Source organism: Macrotis lagotis, chromosome 3, assembly GCF_037893015.1.
Source record: "Macrotis lagotis isolate mMagLag1 chromosome 3, bilby.v1.9.chrom.fasta, whole genome shotgun sequence".
Lineage (NCBI taxonomy): Eukaryota > Metazoa > Chordata > Mammalia > Peramelemorphia > Peramelidae > Macrotis > Macrotis lagotis.
The window spans coordinates 268,582,955-268,603,123 of record NC_133660.1 but is presented as its reverse complement, the minus strand read 5'-3'; the positions used below and the strand labels follow the sequence as shown (position 1 = coordinate 268,603,123).

General features: G+C 41.3%; 1 protein-coding gene and 1 pseudogene across 1 annotated transcript in view; both read right to left on the bottom strand.

Annotated features, from left to right (window-relative positions):
- Positions 1–1,182: 1,182 nt before the first annotated feature.
- The window catches only part of ACCS (1-aminocyclopropane-1-carboxylate synthase homolog (inactive)), a 20,699-nt gene continuing 1,712 nt past the window's right edge, over positions 1,183–20,169 (bottom strand). The window contains 15 exon segments of the mRNA XM_074230509.1: positions 1,183–2,086; positions 2,088–2,149; positions 2,494–2,647; positions 3,178–3,320; positions 3,546–3,687; positions 3,786–3,831; positions 4,117–4,206; positions 4,562–4,662; positions 5,267–5,344; positions 6,466–6,563; positions 10,182–10,248; positions 12,307–12,376; positions 13,377–13,447; positions 14,896–14,955; positions 19,686–19,977. Of these exon segments, the coding sequence (XP_074086610.1) occupies positions 1,982–2,086; positions 2,088–2,149; positions 2,494–2,647; positions 3,178–3,320; positions 3,546–3,687; positions 3,786–3,831; positions 4,117–4,206; positions 4,562–4,662; positions 5,267–5,344; positions 6,466–6,563; positions 10,182–10,248; positions 12,307–12,376; positions 13,377–13,447; positions 14,896–14,955; positions 19,686–19,976 (1,578 nt within the window). The 5' untranslated portion in view covers position 19,977 and the 3' untranslated portion in view covers positions 1,183–1,981.
- LOC141517170 (26S proteasome regulatory subunit 4 pseudogene) lies at positions 6,576–10,160 on the bottom strand (annotated as a pseudogene).

Below are 20,169 nucleotides of genomic sequence, written 5' to 3'. Positions count from 1 at the left end.
AGAAAGAAAGAAAAAGAAAGAAAGAAAGAAAGAAAGAAAGAAAGAAAGAAAGAAAGAAAGAAAGAAAGAAAGGAAAGAAAGAAAGAAAGAAAGAAAGAAAGAAAGAAAGAAAGAAAGAAAGAAAGAAAGAAAGAAAGGAAGAAAAGAATGATGTCTTTGACTCCTCTCAGATTCCTAGAAATCCTTCAGGAAACAAAAGGAGCACAACTTCTCCCTGAAGCCTTTCCTCATCCACTCAACTCTTAGCAACCAAGTGCTAAGGGATGACAATGATGTTTGTCCTTCCTTCTCTAAGAAGAGCTTGATGTCAGGCCTATGATACCATGGCAAGCACATGAATTAGATTTGAGTGAGAAGGGCCTGTGCTAAGTCACCAGCCTCATTTCCTCCTCCAGAATCATCTGGGTTCAGTGGCCAGATAGGAATCAGGACAACTGGAGATGTCCCTGTATTTGAGGCAATCAGGGTGAAGTGACTTGCCCAAGGTCATACAGCTAGTAAGAGTCAAGTGTCTGAGTTCAAATTTGAACTCAGATCCTCCTGACTCTAGGGCTGGGACTCTATCCACTTCACCCCCTAGCTGACCTAACATCTAAAGGAACATGACTCCTGAATGGCTAAATATCCCTGAACCCCCTCTTCAGATTGCCATAAGACAGAACAGGGATCTTTTCAGAGACAGTTGAGAAAGACAAGCTTATACTTTAAAATAACAGGATCAAAGATACCTGAGAAACCCACCCCCAACATGTCCCTTTCCTAACTGCCTGGAGAATGGTAAGACTTAGTCTAGGCAAGACCATTCTCTTTCCTTGAAACCTCATCCTTGCTCTCTTGATCTGTTTAATTTCCCCAATTTCTATCTATTGCTTACTCTGATAGAGCTATATGAGATGGTCTTTTGAGTAACCAGTGTTTAATGGGAGGGTGCTAAGCTGGAGAGGATAAAATAAGGATTACCTTCCCCTTGAGAGCTAACAGAGAAAGTCGTGTTTATCTTAGACCCTACCAAAGTATTGTACCTTGAGATCATCAATTTTGGGAATATTAATCTAGCCCAATACTCTTCCTAGAGATCAGCAAGGAAAGGCTTGAGGACCCAGTCACTGCCATCTTCCTGCTTCCCAAAAAAAGAGGAAAGTTCAGTTTTCCTTGGGAGGAGTAGGCCACATTCCAGATCAAATATCTATCCATGCCACACATTAGACAAGCTGCCTTTATTTTTTTTATAGGACCCAACATCTGTATACACGCATTTTACTTTCAGATATTTCAAAGGTTTTTACCTGCTGTATTGTACAGAGAGGAAACCTGTCTTAGTAGATGAAAAACGGATCATTGTATAGGATGATTGGGGTGGGCAAAGGAGAGGGATAAAGGAGGCAATTTAGGTGATGTAAAAACAAATGACCAATAAAAATGGTCTCAGAGCCAGAAACAAAGTGTCCAAGTCTTGGCTCTGACACATATGGTGACCCTGGACAAGATTTTTACCCTTAAAAGCATTCTGATTGACTCTAAGATAATGAGTTGCAGAGAAAGATCTGCATTAATAGTAGAAGTCCCTCATCTGGGCCTCCCTATAGCCTAGTTTTAAACCCAATACCGATATGGATACAGCTTGTCTGCCCGATTGAATCTAAACAAGAGTAAGGGTTGTTTTGTTTTATCTCTGTACCCCCAGCACCTGGCAAGGGGCCCAGCACATAGAAGTCAGCTTATTGATTGAAAACAGGGAAAACAACCCAATTCTCCAAGGGAGAATATTTCACTTTGCTGCTTCAAGAAAGGACTGAGGACTCCCAGGGAGAGGCCCGTTCTTCCAGGTAGTTTCCTGCCCGTTCTGCTCAGGCAGAAGGGGAAACAGAAGAGTATTTTATGTGGCAGAGACAGACACCCAACAGTCCAAAGTCTGATCTCTCTCCCAGAGCCAGGCCACTCCAGGCTTCCCGCTGGTAACTGTTCTGTTATGCTTGATCAGTCAAACAGGTGATCTGGTTGCCAGTCCATACTTCCAAAGCAGCTCCTTGGACTCTGAGTCAGAGGCCACCTCATTTTGACTGACTGCTATTGTCCAGGGGCTGGCAAGGTAAAGAGGTCTGAGCCAGCTGGGGCTCCTTCTCCAACACCTTCCGGATCCGCTGCATACCTGAGGAGGGAAAGGAAAGATCAAGCAGCATGGAAAGAAGGGAAGGGGAGGGGAGGACAGGGGAGGGGAGGGGAGGGGAGGGAATAGAAGAAGGGAGGAAGGAAGGAAAGGAATCAAAGCAAAAAGGAAGAGGGAAGGAAGGAGGTTGGAAGTAGGAAGGAAACACTTAGCAAATGCTCTCTCTGAGTCAAGCATTTTAGAAATCCAGAGGAAAGGAAAGGGAGAAAAAAGAGATGACCTGGGAGATGTGGAGACAATTTTAGGGATCCAGAGTTCACCAGACTGTGGGAAGAAGAGAGGAGGGGGCTCGGTGCCCAGAAAAAGGGCTAATCTCTCTCTCTCACCCAGCTGCAGCCTGTGGATCTTGTCCGAGAAGATGAGGCGGAACCATCCAGGTTCCTTGCACTCAAAGGACTTTCCACAGAACAGTAGTACCTTGTGGTCTAGGAAACGTTGCCACAACGAGAACTCTTCCTCAAAGGTGTCCACAGGCAGATACTAGGAGCAAGTGAGGACTTTTAAAAGCAGCTCCTGCCATAGTCCCTCTGAGTCTCCCTACCTCAAATCTATTCCCTCTGGGACCCATCATCCACACAGCTGTCAAGCTGACATCAGGCTATGTCCATTCTCAATTCTACATCCAGAGTTCCTTACTCAAGAAGGTCTGGATAAGATTCCTTCTTTTTTTTTTTTGACATTTACAATTCTTCACAATCTGGATCCAGATAACTTTTCCAGGGATATTGTTCATTATATGAACCTTTTCCTAATCTCTCTCCCCTGTAGTTTCTAGTTTTCTCTCCTAGCCAAAATTACTTTTTTTTAATTTTTATATTTTTGCATTAATGTGAATTTTGAATCTTCCTCTCCTCTCCTCTAGGATATAAGGTCTCTGAGGTCGAGTTTTATCTCTTTGTCTCTGGGTTCCCAGCCCCTTAGTCTAGCACATAAATGCTTGTACAACTAGTGAATGAACAAATCTTTCTTTTATGTAATCAGAACTGACCCCATCTCGTAACTGTCCTTACCTTTCTCAAGTCTATCCAGACAAAGAAACCAGCTTTAGTCCTGAGGAAGGGAATGTTCAGAGCCTCCAACTCCTTTGTGATGTAGGCATGAGCAGCCCTGAGCCGGGCATGGTTTTCAGAGAGGTATACCTGGTCGATCCAGTCTGCTCAGGTAGAAGGGACCCCCAAAAACAAATTGCACTCCCCCAATTCTCCTACCAAAGCATCACTCCATAAATTTTAACAGAAATTTCTCCCTACCTACCTACCCATCATAGCAGGGAAGATGGGCAAATCCTATAATCTCTGAGAGTTTTCTACAACTTTCCCTATTTGTTTTTACCGAGCCCAAGACCCCCAGCTTCAGATTAGAAACCCAGCTCTGTCACCTCGATCCTGAAGCAGCTGAGCCATCTGGTACTGGACAGTGCCGCAGATGCCATGAAGACAACCAAGGGAGGCCACAGCATTGGCTACATCCTGGTTCTCTGTGTATAGGGTGCCAAAGCGAAAACCTGAGATCCCAAAGTCCTGTAGAAGAAACACTTTGAATGGCCAACCACTCTGCAACTACCAGGGAGAAGTTCTTTCCTTCACTCCAATATCCTGAATCTGGTCTGATGACTCACCTTGCTGGTCCCCCATATCACATGAGTCCTTTGGGGATCAGGAATCCTGTAGTGAAGATAAACACAAAGAAACAGAAGACATGATCCAGTAGAAAAAGCATATGACCTCATGGTTAAATGAATGAATAGATTGGGGGGGCCTAGCTCTGACTGCCATTGACTTTCCAAAGAGCTCTTGATAAATCCTTTAATCTCTTCTTGTTGGTTTTCCCTATTGATGTTGGCCATATCCCAGAATGACCCACCAGGCCATATCTCAAAGTAACATGCTCCTAAGAAGGGGTTTCCTAGGATGTGTTCCATCTCTCACCAACACAGCCTCAGCCCTTACCTGTCCATGCCCAGGACACTTTGAAACATGGCAGACTCATCAAAAACTGACAACATGTAAACCTCATCCACTATCACATGTAGCTTGTGCCTGGATAGGAAGAAAGAAGAGGCAGGTTCTACTAATGTCACCCTGACAACAGAGGCTAAAATTTTGTCATTATTACCAAGGAATACTAGGAATTCCATGGTCTATCCAAACATTCACACAACAATCAATGAATAGTTATTGCTTTTATTCAACTTGGGGGGGAGGTAGAATTGGCTATTAGATAAAACTCTCCTGCTCTGTCCCAAGTCATCTCCAACCTACTTCTGGTAGATGGAATCCATATTTTGAAATGATAGAAATTCTATCCTTTTCCACCAACACAAGGCCCAACACTAGAGGACCTTAGCTTTTCACCCCCACTATAAGTGGGGGGCAGCGAAGAGTGAGACCATACCTCTTTGCAAACTCCAGATACTCTTGCAGCTGTTCCTGAGAGTAAATGTCTCCCAGAGGATTTTGAGGGTTAATGAGAATGAGGCCTTTGACATGAATTCCCTGAAACAACATGGGCAGTATGGATGGAGGGGATGGAACAAGAAGCACATAATTTAACTTCATCCAGCTACCACCATCACCACCTCATCCGTGATAAGAATCTTAGAACAGTGTTATTGAATGATATAGATTGTTAGAGCTAGAAAGACCTTCAAAAATCAGAGATGGCTGGGGAGGGGGGAGTAGATAGTAATGAACTTGAGTCTAGAAGACCTCTGTTCAAATCTTGCCCCAGAAACTTGCTTCTCTGTTTCAGTTTCCTTATCTGTATTATTAAGAGAAGATTGTACCTCTCTCAGGGTTATCATGATGATCCAATGAGATAATATATATAACATGCTTTATAAATCTTAAAATGCCATATAAATGCTAGATAGTTTCATCTCTGAAGATAAGGAAACAAAGGTTCAGAGCTGGGAAGGACTTGCCTGAGGTCACTGAGCAATCTTGGAGAAGATAACTCCTTAGAGTCATTTCCTACTCAGTGTAGCCATGCTCCCACATTCCAAGTGAACCCATAGGCTTCAAAGCCTGGGAAGGAATAAGTCTCAACAAGTGGAGTTGTCAACTTCCATCTGTTGGTTCGGGGTTGAGTCCCACATACCTCGGTCTTGGCTCCCTGAAGGGCTATCTCTAACTTCTTGACGGTGAGTCGGAAGGGGCGGCTGTCCATGCCGGTGACCTAGAAAGACCTTTCAAATGACTTGTGCTAAATCCTATTGGCTGACCAGACCCTGAACACAAAGTCCTTCCCTTATTCTCCCTCTACTTCTATGGCTCCTGATCACCTCCAGAATTACCAATAACCTCCTCTCTTTGGCAGCTAAAACTCTTTATATCCTGGCCCCAATCTATCTTTCCAATCATACATTACTCTCTTTCATATACCCTACAATCTAGTCAAATTGGCTTTCTTATTGCTCCCTCCTGTACAACCACCATTTCTTGTCTCCTTATCTTTGCAATGGCTTTTTCTCACCTCTTTAATCCCTAGCCTCTTTTAAGACTCAGTCCAGGTGCCATCTTGCATATGAGTCCTTTCCCAATTCCTATAGCTGCTACTGGAAGCCTGCTAAAAATTCTTTACATATATTTTGCATGTACTATGAATGTAAATACTTAGGACACTTAATCTCTATCCACCTCACCTGTTTCCTCATCTGTAAAGATGGGGATCATAATAGCCCTACCTCCCAGGTAGGGTGGGATCCCAGGAGAATGAGTTGAGATATTCTCTGTAAAGTGCTTCTGTGTGTGGCACCAAAGTTGGCACTTTATAAAGGTTAGTTACCATTTTTATTATATTATGTCCATGTTGTTGCCTGTTAGAATATAATAAGTGCCTTGGAGGCAGACAATGTTTCCCTTTTGTCTTTGTAGCCCCGGAGTCAAGCACATTTCCTGGCAAATAGGAGAAACTTAATAAATTCTTAATGATTGATTAGAGGAATTGCCTTTCAGTTACATGTTTGTGTCTGGTGAATATTCATACCTGGCCCTCCCCATTTTGCCAAGGACCAGGCCTCAAAGGGAAAGTTCCCTTTGAGGCCTGGTCCTTGGCATTCCATTTCTTCTCCAGAGGACAGATAACTGAAAATCCTAATCAATCTCTGGGAATTAGCCCTGAGTTATCTGGGAGATGATAAATGATTTCATTTCCCTTTCACCTCTAGTCCTGACTTCTTCAAATACACTGCCTTCTCCACCTTAGGGCCCATTTCAAAATTCAGAAATTTCCCTTTTCTCCTTGGGATACAGCCACAAAGCTCAGGACTCCCATCTGGAAGTCCTGGCATCGCTTACCCTGCTGTCCAGGTGGACAAAGACCAGTCGAACACTCCCATAGAGATACACATGTTGAGTGATGGCCCCATAAAAAGGACTGGGGATCAGAAAAGCCTCTGAAACAAAGAGAAGAGATTGCCAATCTAATGAGATTCCTTCCAACCACCCTAGTCAGCTCTCTTTACCCCATTACCACCCTCTACCTCCTAGTCTATGCCAACCATATCTGTCTTTCAGGAAAATTTAGTAAGAGATTGTTTTGCTCTAGAAAATTTTTATACCTCCCAACCCCAAAGTTGAGACCCTGGAGATCCTATGAAGTAGTGGGGTACTATAGAGTCAGAGATTATGGGTTCAAATCCCAGCTTGTGAGAGAAATCTTGACAACAGTTTGGATATCAAGGATGAGAGATAATTGTTGAGATTTTAAATCTGTAATATAAGGTTTCACTTGACTGAGCATATTTGTTACAAAAAATGATTTTGATTTTAGTTTTTCAACTGGAAAATGAGGTGAGAGGAAAAATTTTTAATACAAAAAAAAGTTTTAAATGGAGAAAACAGAATTGATGAAGTTAGACTTGTTTACCCTTCCAACTCCAGATCAATGATTCTGTAATTTGAGCAGAAATATTAGGTTTCACAGAAAAGTTGACATTGAACAGGGGGCAGCTAGGTGGCACAGTGGATAGGGTACTGGCTCTGGAGTCAGGAGTTCCTGAATTTAAATATGACCTCAGATACTTAACACTTACTTAGCTATGTAACCTTGGTCAAGAAACTTTGCCCATCACATTGCCTTGTCAAAAAAAAAGAAAAGAAAAGAAAAAATTAGGGATCAACCCTTTTTTTCCTTCTGAAAGAGAATGTTTTATTGTGATACAGTATAGCTCAGTATACCAGTGAACAAAAGACTAGCCCAATTTGAAGAGTGCCCCACACATCATATCTGTATAATATATACAAATTAATTTACAATCAAATAATTTATGATTCTATATAATCCTAAAAATATAAATTTAATAATATATATAAATCTCATGTAGAGATAGTCCCTTTTTGTTTCTTATAAAATACATTTTCTTTAGAATTTTTGAAGTCTTAATTTGTTACTTTCATTCTACATTCTTTTTACTTCTGTACAAATTGCCTGGATATCTGCTCCAGACACATCATGTTTAGCCATGATCAAATCATCTAAAGTTACATCATCTGCCAAAGTCATTCTGCTTGTATGAATCGGAAAAATGCACTTCATCTTTTCATCTGGTAGAGGAAACCTGATCTTCTGTTCAAGACATCCTGGTCTGATTAGTGTTGGATTTGTGACCCTAATCACTTTCATATCTTCCCTAGACTCAAACCTATCCAACTGGGTCAACAATTCCAACATTGTTCACTGAATTTCTCTCTCTCCATTTGAATTTGAATCATACCCTTTGGTCCCAATGATATGAATTTTATCAATGAAGACAACTGATAAGTATGTTCCTTGGCTGCTCAGAACAATTCTCAAACAAGTTTGGTACCATTTTTAACTACTTCTATACAAAAAGTCAGAACCAACAACTCTGAGGAAGGCTGCTGAGATCTGGTTTGCTATAGTTTTGATTAACAATGTTTTAGCCATATAGAATGACTCCTATATTTAGGTGGTCTAATATCCATCCCCTCCTGAATTTTATGAGAGAGGGGAAGTTCCAAAGATTTCCTTAATTTCTTGATTCTGGTTAGCTAATTCATTAGTATTAGCATATGCCTCCCATGAGTCATCTCCATTTTCATCATGATCAAGAGGAGATCTATGTTATCCCATTTTTGGAAGATCCTCTTTTTTTTTTTTTTTTTAGTTTTTGCAAGTCATTGGGGTTAAGTGGCTTGCCCAAGGCCACACACAGCTAGGTAATTATTAAGTGTCTGAGGCCACATTTGAACTCAGGTCCTCCTGACTCCAGGGCTGGTGCTCTATCCACTGCACCACCTAGCCACCCCAGAAGATCCTAGTCTACAAAAGACAGAAAGCTGACATAATGTTCTGATATCACCAAGGTCAACACAATGGTGTGGCAATCATAGATGATCTCCTTTAAGGTCCCTATAGACACTGGGGTCCCTCTCAAATCATCAAATTGTACTTCCCTACCTCTAAAAAGAACACCCTCCAAAGATTCACTATGATGTCCTTCCACAGATCAGAGGAGGCTTTCATGGTTTGTTGTCATTGTTTTGTTGATTAGTCATGTCTGATTCTTTGTGACCCCCATTGAGAGAATGATTTGCCATTTCTTTCTCCAGCTCATTTTACAATTGGGGAAACTGAGGTAAACAGGGTGAAGTGATTTACCCAAGGTCTAGTAAGTGTCTTTTTTTTTTGCAAGGTAATGGGATGGGCAAATGGGATGGGGACCTAGCTGTCCCTCTTACATAGTTACTCTGTTGGAAAGGAGATAGAGCCCTGAATGGGAAATGGAAAGGACAACGAGTCCTAAGTCCTATAGGCCCTTTTGCTTCATCATAAGCCAGTCAATCAGTAGTACTTGGAACCCTCCCTGGCTGACCTCCATAGCCAGGAGCTTCTATCAAAACCACTACAAAGAGAATCATTGAGTTCCATACACAGCAAACAGCTTCCCTCCACCCCTTCTCCACTCCTGCTCCCTACTTTGTCCTTAGCAAATCCATTGTCAGTCCTTCTGTGTCATCCCCTTACTGCAATCATCAGACCTCCAGGAAAGCAAAATGAGAAAGATCATGGACCTCTATCCAAAACCACATGTCTAGGAATTCAGTTTTCCCACTGAAAGATAATCTCTGCCCAATGCTAACCAATAGCTTTAACAGATATGTAGAGGCATAAATACACACACACACACACATACACACGCATATACATACTATGCATATTATGTACACATACAAATAGGTGTGTGCATATGTGTGTTCCTAGCCAGAAAACTGCTTTTTTTTTACAATAACCTTGGGAAGTAGGTAATGGAAGCATTTTCATGCCCATTTCACAGATGAGGAAATTAAGCTATAGGGAAAGGAAACCATTATGTAACATTATAGAAATAGTTAAGTATTAGCATCAGGATTTAAACCTGAAAGATTCCAGTTTCAGTTCTCTTTGCAACTCATGAAACTAAAGACACAATGAAAAAGAGGACTGAATATAGAGTCAAAAGACTTGGTTTGGATTCCAGCTCCTTGCTCTACTATCTGTGTAACTTTGGGCAACTCACTGTGGGCCTCAGTTTCCCCCTCTAAAAATCAAGGAGGTTCAACTAAATAAGGGGTTCTTAACCTTTATTATATCATGGAGTCTTTAGACAGCATGATGAAACCTATTCTCTGAGTAATGCCTTGTTGTGTATAATTATTATTGAAAGAAATGCTAAATTTCAGTTACAGGTAAATGAAAATTAAGATGTAATTTTTTTAGCATCCAAGTTCATGGGCCCCCCACAAACACCTTGGTTGGGAAGTCAGAGTTATCTATGAACTCTAGGTTAAGAACCTGGAAAAGATACTCATTAAATTCCCTCTCAAATCTAAATCTATGATCTAATGATCCAACATTCAGATAAGGCATTAGGAAAAAAAGAAAAGTGATCTATTCATTCTTGATGTGAGGGTGATTCCTTTAAGTTTGGTACATGGGGCACTATCACCTTACTCTTGGTCACATCACAACCCAGATCCCAGTACCCCATGGCTCAGGAAAGCTCACTCACCCCCTGGATCACACAGAACTGTGGCCAAAGCAGAAAAGAGGGAGGCACAACCATTCACCACCACCACCTGAGGAGACACAGAAAGAAGGGAGGAAGGGAAGAAGGGAGGAAGGGAGGAAAGGAGGAAGGAAGGAAGGAAGGAAGGAAGGAAGGAAGGAAGGAAGGAAGGAATGGAGGGAAGAAGGAAGAAAGGAAGGAAGGAAGGAAGGAAGGAAGGAAGGAAGGAAGGAAGGAAGGAAGGAAGGGAGGAAGGAAAGGGAGGGAGGAGGGAGGGAAGGAAGGAAGGAAAATTTATTATTATACCTACTATGTGCCAGGCCTAAGTGCTTTATAAATAGCACATTGTAGCCCCCCAGGTAGGTATTATTATTATCCTCATTTTACAATAGAGAAAACTGAGGCAGGCAGGTTAAATGACTTGCCCAGGGTCCCATAGCTCATAAGGATCTCAGGCCAGATTTAAACCCAGGTCTTCCTGGCTCTAGACTCAGTGTTCTATCTACTGTACCACTTAGCTGTCTCTAGGTAAAGATGAGATAATGATGAGGGCATCTCCAGAATCAGCAATGACCAGAGAGCTTTTGACAAGGGAAAGTTGTCCTTACATGGAGGGAGAGTCCTGGCCTGAATCCTCTTCTTCAGTCTTATGGCATTGGGGGTGGGAGGGAGGAGGAGGAGAGAAAGTTGTGTCCAAAGGTCCTTCCTGCTCAGACTGAGCTCCTGGGTCAAGTGAAAACATAATGAGAAGGCCCCACTTGATTTGACTTGACAGGACTAGAGATATAGCCCTTATGATCATTGCCAGGGCACCACAGATTAGGGGGAAGGGGTGTGGTTCAAGAAAGAATAACAAAGCAAAGGAGACAGAGAATCCCAGCTAGACCTAAAAAAGTCTATTCATAGGAGACCTCCTCCACCATGAAGCTCTCGCTGATCCACTCCACTGGTTCCTATTTCTTTCTAGTCCCCTTCCCCAGCCCCCCCCATTTGTTTTCCTTCTCTCTAATGCACTTATCTAAGCATACTATGCTTATCAAAGATGGCAGGACAGTGTAGAATAATCTGAAGTGGTGGAGGGGACTTCTTCACTGCGAGTTTCCCTATACTAAGGAAATCATAAGTCTGATCCAAAACAGAATGACCAAATGAAGCAACATGCTAGCTGGAAAAAGTGGAGGAGACAAGAACATATGGGTTCAGGGTTGGCTAGGTGGCACAGTGGATAAAGCACCAGCCCTGGAGTCAAGAGGACCTGAGTTTAAATCCGGCCTCAGACACTTAATAATTACCTAGCTGTGTGGCCTTGGGCAAGTCACTTAACCCCATTTGCCTTGTAAAAAAACTCTAAAAACAAAAAAGAACATATGAGTTCAAAGTTGAGGTCTATTTCTTAATAGCTATATGACCTGGAGTAAATCATTTAACTACTCTTTTGCTATGCCTCATTTTCTACTTCCTGTAAAGTAGGGATAAAGATAACACCTTACACAAGGTGGTTGAGATGGGGCAGTAGGTGGCACAGTGAATAGAGTACTGACCCAGGAGTCAAGATGACCTGAGTTCCAATCCAGCCTCAGATACTTAATACTTAGCTATGTGACCTTGGGCAAGTCAATCCCACTGCCTTGCAAAAAAAAAAAAAAAGGCTACATGGGACCTCATATTTAAATCATCTATTATAATAATAATGTTAAAAGTGCTTATGTCTTGTTCAAATGAGAGATCTGTTAAATCCTTACCACATGCCTGACCTATGTAGTAGGTGTTTAATAAATGTTTATTCTTTCCCTACTGTGATAAGCTGTATCAGAATGAGGAATAACTTATCTAAGTTCTTATCTCCCCTGGTATACTATTAACAATTTGTTGTCTGATAAGATGGATGGATGGATGGATGGATGGATGGATGGATGGATGGATGGATGGATGGATGGATAAATGAATATCTCCTACCCCGACTAGAATAAAGAAGATAAATCCTTCTTCAAATCCTTGATAATACAAATAACTAAGAAAAAAGGGCACCTTGGCTAGTCCCTACCCACCCATCCAGATAGCACACCCATTACTCTCAAGGAACCCAGGAGCAAATATCAGGAAAGGGGTGAAGAACAAGATTACTCACATTGTCTGGTTTGAGAGGAACAGGGGCTTTGCAGTAGTAGGACAGGAACCTGGCCACTTCATTCCGAAGCCTATGAAGCCAGCAAACAAACACATGGAATGAGGCAGCAAGGATGGATCTTAGTCTCATAAGACTGGCCTTCAGAGTCCCCCCCCCCCCCAAGATTTATGGAGAGTTCCATCTCTGAAAGCAAAGGTTCAAAGACCATTCTGGCTCTGACATTCTCCATTCTCTGTTCTAAGGTCCCTTCCTAGCTCTGATGTTCATTCTAAGTCCTTTAACTATTATAGGATCATAATTATAGGGCTGAAAACAGCCTCAGAGGTGACCTGGGCTAACACATTCAGTTTCCAGATAAGCCTGGAGAGATTCCGTACTTTGCCCAGTCACATTAGCAATAATAATAATAATACTCATAGCAAATAGCATTTTTATAACACCTCCAGGCAGTGGGTTAAATGACTTTGCAGTTATTACCTTTATTGAAGCTGGGAGATAGGTATGATTATTATCCCCTCTTAACAGATAAGGAAACCAAGGTAAGCAGTGGGTAAGTGACTTACCTGGGGACACATAGCTAGTAAATACCTAAGGCTGGACTTGAACTCAAATCTTTCTCACTCCAGGCCCAGTGTTCTTTTCACCATACCATGTTGCCTTCCCTAAAATCTCTTCTAGCTCTAAGTTCTAGCTTCTCTCCTAGCTCTAATATTCTATGTTCTAAGGTCTCCTGTAGCTCTCCCATTCTAGGTGAGCATGTCCAACACTTAGCCCGGTGCCTGATGAAGCATGGAATCAACAATTATTGACTTATTTCTCAGCAGGGTTCTAGGTGAGGTTCACTTTCAGTTCCAGTATTTTAGGTTCCAAAGCATCTTCTGACTTTAGTGTTTATGTTTATGTTCTAAGCTAGTCCTAGATTCTTACTCTGTAATAGGTGGTATTAGACTATGACCTCCAAAGTCCCTTCCAACCCTAAATACTATGACCCTAAGAGCTACTCCCTTACCCCCTTTCCCCAGAAGTCAATCATCCATGTCCTCAAGCCTCCAAAGCAAGAAGCCACTCACCACAAGTGTCCTTTCCAGTTGGGATACCGCAGCAAGGATGGCTCCATGTGGTGCATGTCCCTTTGATTCAGCTGGTGGGAAAAGAAGATACAGGAGAGTAATGAGACCTTGACTAGGAGTACTACTCAGGGGTGGCCTCCTCCCACACCCAGGTGGGGAAGGGGAACACATCGAGGGCCTCCCAGGCTCAGCACATAGGGCAGGTGATGGGGAAAACACATCCCAGACATAAACCTGGCCCACATACTTGAGGGATCTCTATGGAATATCTCCCATAGCCAAAGAGCCACCAACAGAAAAGTCACTTGAGCTTCAGCACTAGAGAACAGTAAGGTATAGCACAGAGCCCAGGACTTGGAGGCCCACAAGTGAGAATCAGGTCCTAGCTCTGCCTTTTATGAGCTATGTTACCTGAAGCAGGTCATTTCACTTCTCTGAAACTCGGTTTCCTCAATTGAGATGAACATGACCTTAGCATATTGAGATCTAGCCTCCTGAAGACAGGAAGAACTAAGTTCAAGTCCTCCCAGTAGCCCATATTGGCTCTGCAGACCTGGATCAATCACTCAGCCTTCTGGCACCCACTCTAAGACTTTCCAGTTGTCAATGGGCCTACCTACCTCACAGGGCTAATGTAAAGTAAATGAAAGAAGGTCTCTAAAGAACATGGTAAGCACTAATTTTAAATCTCTACACTAGACCATAAGCCCCATGAAGAATCTGGCACCCAGAGTTCATTCTAAGACTTTCCAGTTGTCAATGGGCCAAGTAGAAGACCTTTCTTCATCAGGTATTCCCTATCCTAATAGAATCACAGATTAGAACCACAACCCATTAAAAAAAATCTAGAGTTATAATATTTACCCTACCTACCTTACAGGACTATTGTGAAGTAAATCAGAGAAGGTATCTAAAGAACATGGTAAAGCCTGATTTTAAATTTCTACAACTAAACTGGAAGCTCCATGAAGACAGGGATTGTGTTATACCTGGGCACTAGCTTATTGTTCAGAAGACATTTAGTCAGTGATATCTCATGTTAGTGCTTAAAGTTATACAAAATGAGTTCCCCATGAGAACTCTGGGAAGCAGAAGCAGCATTTCCCTTATTTTAAAGATGTGGAAACTGAGGTCCTGAGAGAGTCAGGACTTCTCAGATTCACAAAGTGGGAGAGTCAGTCTCCAAACTCAAGCCTCCTAACTTCAAATTCAAAGATCTCTCTTCTGTGCTCCCTTCAACTCCCATAGGTACATGAACACAACAGATACATACACACACACACACACACACACACACACACACAACGCAGATGGCACCCTGTCTCTGTTCACTGACTGGCCTAACACTCTTCTTTGTATCCTACATATCCCTTCTCACTTCTGCTTCTGGCTATCCCTTTAAAGGATACCCTCAGCCAGAAAAAGAATTGTGACACCCCCCCAGTCTTTTCTGGGTGACTCCCTAGAGACATTCAAGGAAAAACAGCATGAATATTTGTAGCTGGATATCAGGACTCACCCGGCTGGACAAGAGGTCAAAGCAGAGTTTGTTTTCACTGGTGCCAAAGTTAATGATGCCCTGGAGATGGGAGAGAAAGAGGAAAAGGATGGATATGACAGAGAGTTGCTTCTGTAGGGAACAAAGACTCAATCCTAACCAATCAATCCTAATGGTTTAGCAGGCATTATAATCTCAGTAGGCCTTTCCATTCTTAGTAATAGGAGCAAAAAAGCATGGGTCTCTTGATGAGGATGATGATGATGAAGATAGATAGAATTTATATGGTTCTTTAAGGTTTCCAGAATACTTTATAGGTATTATCACATTTGATTCTCACAACTCCATGAGGTAGGTAATAACCCCCATTTTCTATAATTTTTTCTCCCTTCCACCTTTTCCACATCCAATGGAAACTTAAAAAAATAAAATCTTTGTAAGAAATATGAATAGTCAAACAAAACAAATTTCCCTTTGGGCCATGTTCAAAAATACTACTAGGTCCCAACCTGCATCCAAAATCCATCACCTCTCTCTCAGGAATATTGGAAAGAATATTTCATTCATGATTCCCCTGGAATTGAGGTTAATCATTGCATTGATCAGGGTTAAGTCTTACAAAGCATTTTGTCTTTACAATATTGTTGTTACTACCTTCATTGTTCTCCTGTTTCCGCTCACTTCACTCTGTATCAGTTTATACAAATCTTCACGTGTTCTAAATCCATTCCCTTCATCAGTCCTTACAACACAATAATATTCCATCACATTCACGTGTTGAGCCCTGACCTTCCCATTCATCAACTAAAGGAAGCTTCCTTAGTTTTCAGTTCTTTGCCACCACAAAAAAGAACTGCTGTAAATATTTTGTAAAGATGCCCATTTTACAGATGAGGAAACGCTCATCTGTAAAGTGAAAAGGCTGAACTAAATCTGTCACTTCCAGCCTGAAAAAGAGAAACCCTACAAAGAAAGACTTTTTACAAATTCATATGCAAATTCATAAAGAGGTCACCACACCTTCTGAATAATTGATAAATAATGTCTCACACATAAAAAGAATGTATAATGAATGGAAATTCATCTTGATGTATTACTAAAGAATAAAGGCTTTTATCATAATGGATCTTGTCAATTAACATATATTATAATATAACTACTGTCATGTGCATGACTACAACATACTTTTGACATCTAAATGGAGTATTCATATTTGGAAAGTTTGGGAACCCCTGGGCTAAGTAATCTCTAAGATTCATTCTAATTTTAATGTTCTTTGTTCTTACTTTCAGTTTTGATAATATTCAATCTAAAGTTTATTCCAGCTATGATATTCTATGTTCTATGTTAAGGTCCCCTCTCAATTCAGATATCCTATGTTCTAAGACTCCTTCCATATAGAATATTTTATATTCTAAGGTCCTTTGTCACTTTCTTTCCAGCTCTCACATTCTATATTCTAAGGTTTCTTTCAGTTCTGTTATTTTATGTCCTAAAATCCCTTCTAATCCTAATATTTTATATCCTATAGTCACTCACACTGCCAGTTATGACATTCAGAGTTCTATTTTCTAAAGTTCCTGCCAGTTCTGACAGTGTAGTTCTTACGTTGTATTCTATCTTATAAGGTACCCTTCCAACTCTTATATTCTCTTGTTCTTTATTTGAAATTCAAAGCTCCAGGTCAGAGCTGATATATCAAAAGAAATCATAAGCATTCCTCCTGAGCCCCATAAAAATGCCAACAAGGTCTTGACCTCATTTAAAAATAGGGTCAGAAATGGGGGGAAGTAGTGAGTGGATGCTTGAAGATTGGGTGAAGCCAGCTAATCAAAAATAGAAGACACTTCTATTTATACACTAGGGAAAGTAAACGTAGAAAACTCATCACTTCAGCTGATTATACAGGCTGAAAATATAACTACATCTGCAAAATAAAATTAGATAAATTCATGGGTGTCAAGGCCTTGTTATCACTGTGAGGCTATTTGGGGCAGAAATCCCTATCTCTAGGTCATCATTTCCTTCCCACAAATTATCCCATATTGATGCTGAGGCAGGTAATTGGCCTAGATTGATGGTCTGTAAGCTTTTAAAAGGAAAAAGAGTCATCTTTTTGTAACAGTCATATGTGTGTATGCATATATATATATATATATATATATATATATATATATATGATGTATCATACATTAATTTTCACAAGTTCACACAATCTAATAGATGACTCGTCTCCATGGATAGTGATTCATTGTTTCTGGTACATACTTCTGAATTATTTAGATGAGTCAACATATGGATTCAGATTTGTTCCTTTATTATGACTAAAAGTCAGGGAAACAGAAGGTTGCTGACTTTGGATGAGAAGGATTTAACAACTAACTAACCCTCCCCACAAAACCCAAAATATACTATGACACACTTTCAAATTTAATCTGATTTATTAATATTTTCTCCCTCACTTAGGCCTAACTAATCAACAAAATAATAGATTAAATCATTAGTCTTACATTGCACGCTCCAAATGAGGCAGAAGCTCAGGAGAGGAAGGAACCTTCAATGGCCATCTAGACCAATCCATGCCCAGACAAGATCCCCCTCTATACCATTCCCCAAAAAGGGCCAACCATATTTTCTCGAAGACCTCCAGTGAGATAGAAGCCACCACCTCCCATGGCACCCATTCTACTTTTGGACAACTCTAATAGTTGAGAAGCTTTTCTTTATAATGCACTTCGGAAATCTACCACTCTGTCCCTGGTGGCTCCTAGATCTGCCTTTTGATTTCTTCTTTCATATCAAACCCTTTAAATATTTGAAGACAGAAATTATATCTCTCCAAGTCTTCTCCTCTCCAGGTTAAACATTCCTAATTCCTTCAACTGATCCTTGTATGTTTTAGTCTCAAAGCCCTTCATCATTTTGGATGCCTTCTTCTGGAGCATGGGCAGAGAACATCTGACCCTTGGGCAAAATCATCTGGGCTAGCACTGCCAAGACAACCACAAGTGAGACTTGAAATTCACTGAATCTAGAAACTTTTTTAGGGATGAATTGTTTGACCAAATATAGCAGGTTAATTTTTAAGTTGATAACTTTGTATGGCCTGTGAATGATGTTATAAATATTCAAATGGTCCTTGGCAGAAAAAAAGGTTCCCCACCCCTGTTCTAGAGACTCTCCAACTTTGGTACTTTGAATTGCATGTTACACCCTTAGATGTGACCAGAACTGGTTCAAATACAACAAGATCCTACTACCCTAATCCTGGACATTGTGCCTCTCTCTTTTTTTTTTCTTTAGGTTTTTGCAAGGCAAATGGGGTTAAGTGGCTTGCCCAAGGCCACACAGCTAGGTAATTATTAAGTGTCTGAGATCAGATTTGAACTCAGGTCCTCCTGACTCCAGGGCTGGTGCTTTATCCACTTCGCCACCTAGCCACCCCTCGTTGTACCTCTCTTAAAACCAGGCCATTCTGCTTTGGGCTGCCATGTGACTCTACTATCCCATCTTGAGCAGTCTACTAAAATCCTCAGATCTTTATCATGTAAATCAAAAAGGCCTAGCTGAGCTTCCCTCATCTTACACCTGTGTAATTTTTTTTTATAAAGCCAAGGGTGATTTTATATTTATCTCTGTTGAGTTTTATCTTATTGCTTTGTCCAACATTCGACAGTTGTGACTAATGATTAATTGGAGCCCTGTTTTATTCCACTCAGTAATAATCAGTTTGATATGATTCCATAGGATTAGTGATTATAAATTCTGTATATATGTATTTGACCGCAGAGCTATGAAATGCAGATTCTAAATTTCCTTGCTTAATCAAAGGAAATTAACTAGAGGATCTCCACCCTCATTTTTCCTTATTATGGTGACCAAGACAAGCATGACAGTGGTGCCTCAATTTATAGAAGTCCCCCCCCCCACAAGCTAGTTTTGCTGTCCCTTCATTGTGGTCTTTCAATTGCTCAATATGGGGAGATGATCATGAGCATGTAGCCAATGAGTGACCCTGGTTGCCAGACTACAGCCTGCCCTTCTACCAAGCCATTGACCCAAGTAGATGTTTTGACATCCTCTCATCCATCCAATCCCAGGAACCTAATCATCAACTTTGGTAGGACCTTCTAGAAGGTCAAGATAAATCTGTTAGTTCTGTTCATCAGCCTGTTAGCCTATTCCTCTGTTTGGCAACCAGTGAGATTCTATATTTTGGAGAGTCAAGGCCCTCCTGGAGGGTCAAGAGCAAGTCTATTCATCAATCCAACTCCATATTTTTTGGTTTATTCCACCTGTATTATCCAAGTAAGTATATATATCCAGGTAAGACCCTGGAGGAAGAGGGCATCTCAGATCATGAGGAAGATTTGAGGTCCATTTCATTGGAGAGGGTCAGGGACCCTTCAATAAAGTATCATTGGCTCAGAGCTCTGCCTCAGTGGGTTTTTTTTTTTTTTGCAGATTGGACAATTTTGAAAATTCTCACCCTGTTGATATTTTTTTTTAGATTTTTGCAAGGCAAATGGGGTTAAGTGGCTTGCCCAAGGCCACACAAGCTAGGTAATTATTAAGTGTCTGAGACTGGATTTGAACCCAGGTACTCCTGACTCCAGGGCCGGTGCTCTATCCACTGCACCACCTAGCCACCCCCCCTGTTGAAATTTTAAAAATGGAATTCCAATATTCTAATCAAGGTAAACAGTGGGAGCTCCCCTAGTTGGCAAGATGAAGTGTAGGCTGGCAACAGCCCTACTTTCTCCCACACTACCTACCCCAGTACTTCTCCCTGTGATTTCCCAAAGACTCACATTAGGGTTCTTGTCTTCATCATACTTATCCAAGAAGTAGGCCCTATAGCCTTCTTCTGCTGCATCCCGAAAACATTTGATGATGCTTCCTCGAGAAGAGAGGTGTGGGCTCATCTGTGAGTACTTGGCAGCAGGATCACCCACTCCATAGACATCCGCAGGTTCCTCATCTGTCTTCTCAGAGAATTCACTGTCCAGGTCCTCTCCACAGTTAGGGCCCAAGTCCCGAGAGGATGGTGAAACAAGGGAGATGGACAGCTTTCTGGCCTCCTGCTTATGGATGCTGACCATCCTAGAGAAGACAAAAATCTGAAGTTAAAATCACATTCTGGTACTTTTCATGGGATCAAAGATCATTTGGGTTGGAAGCAGGAGTGTGCTAGTAAAAATTTAACCACTAACTCTCTCCAAAAAAACCCAAAATGTACAGTGAAATACTTTCAAGTTTAATCTTCATTAGTAATATTTTCTCCCTTGTCTAAAT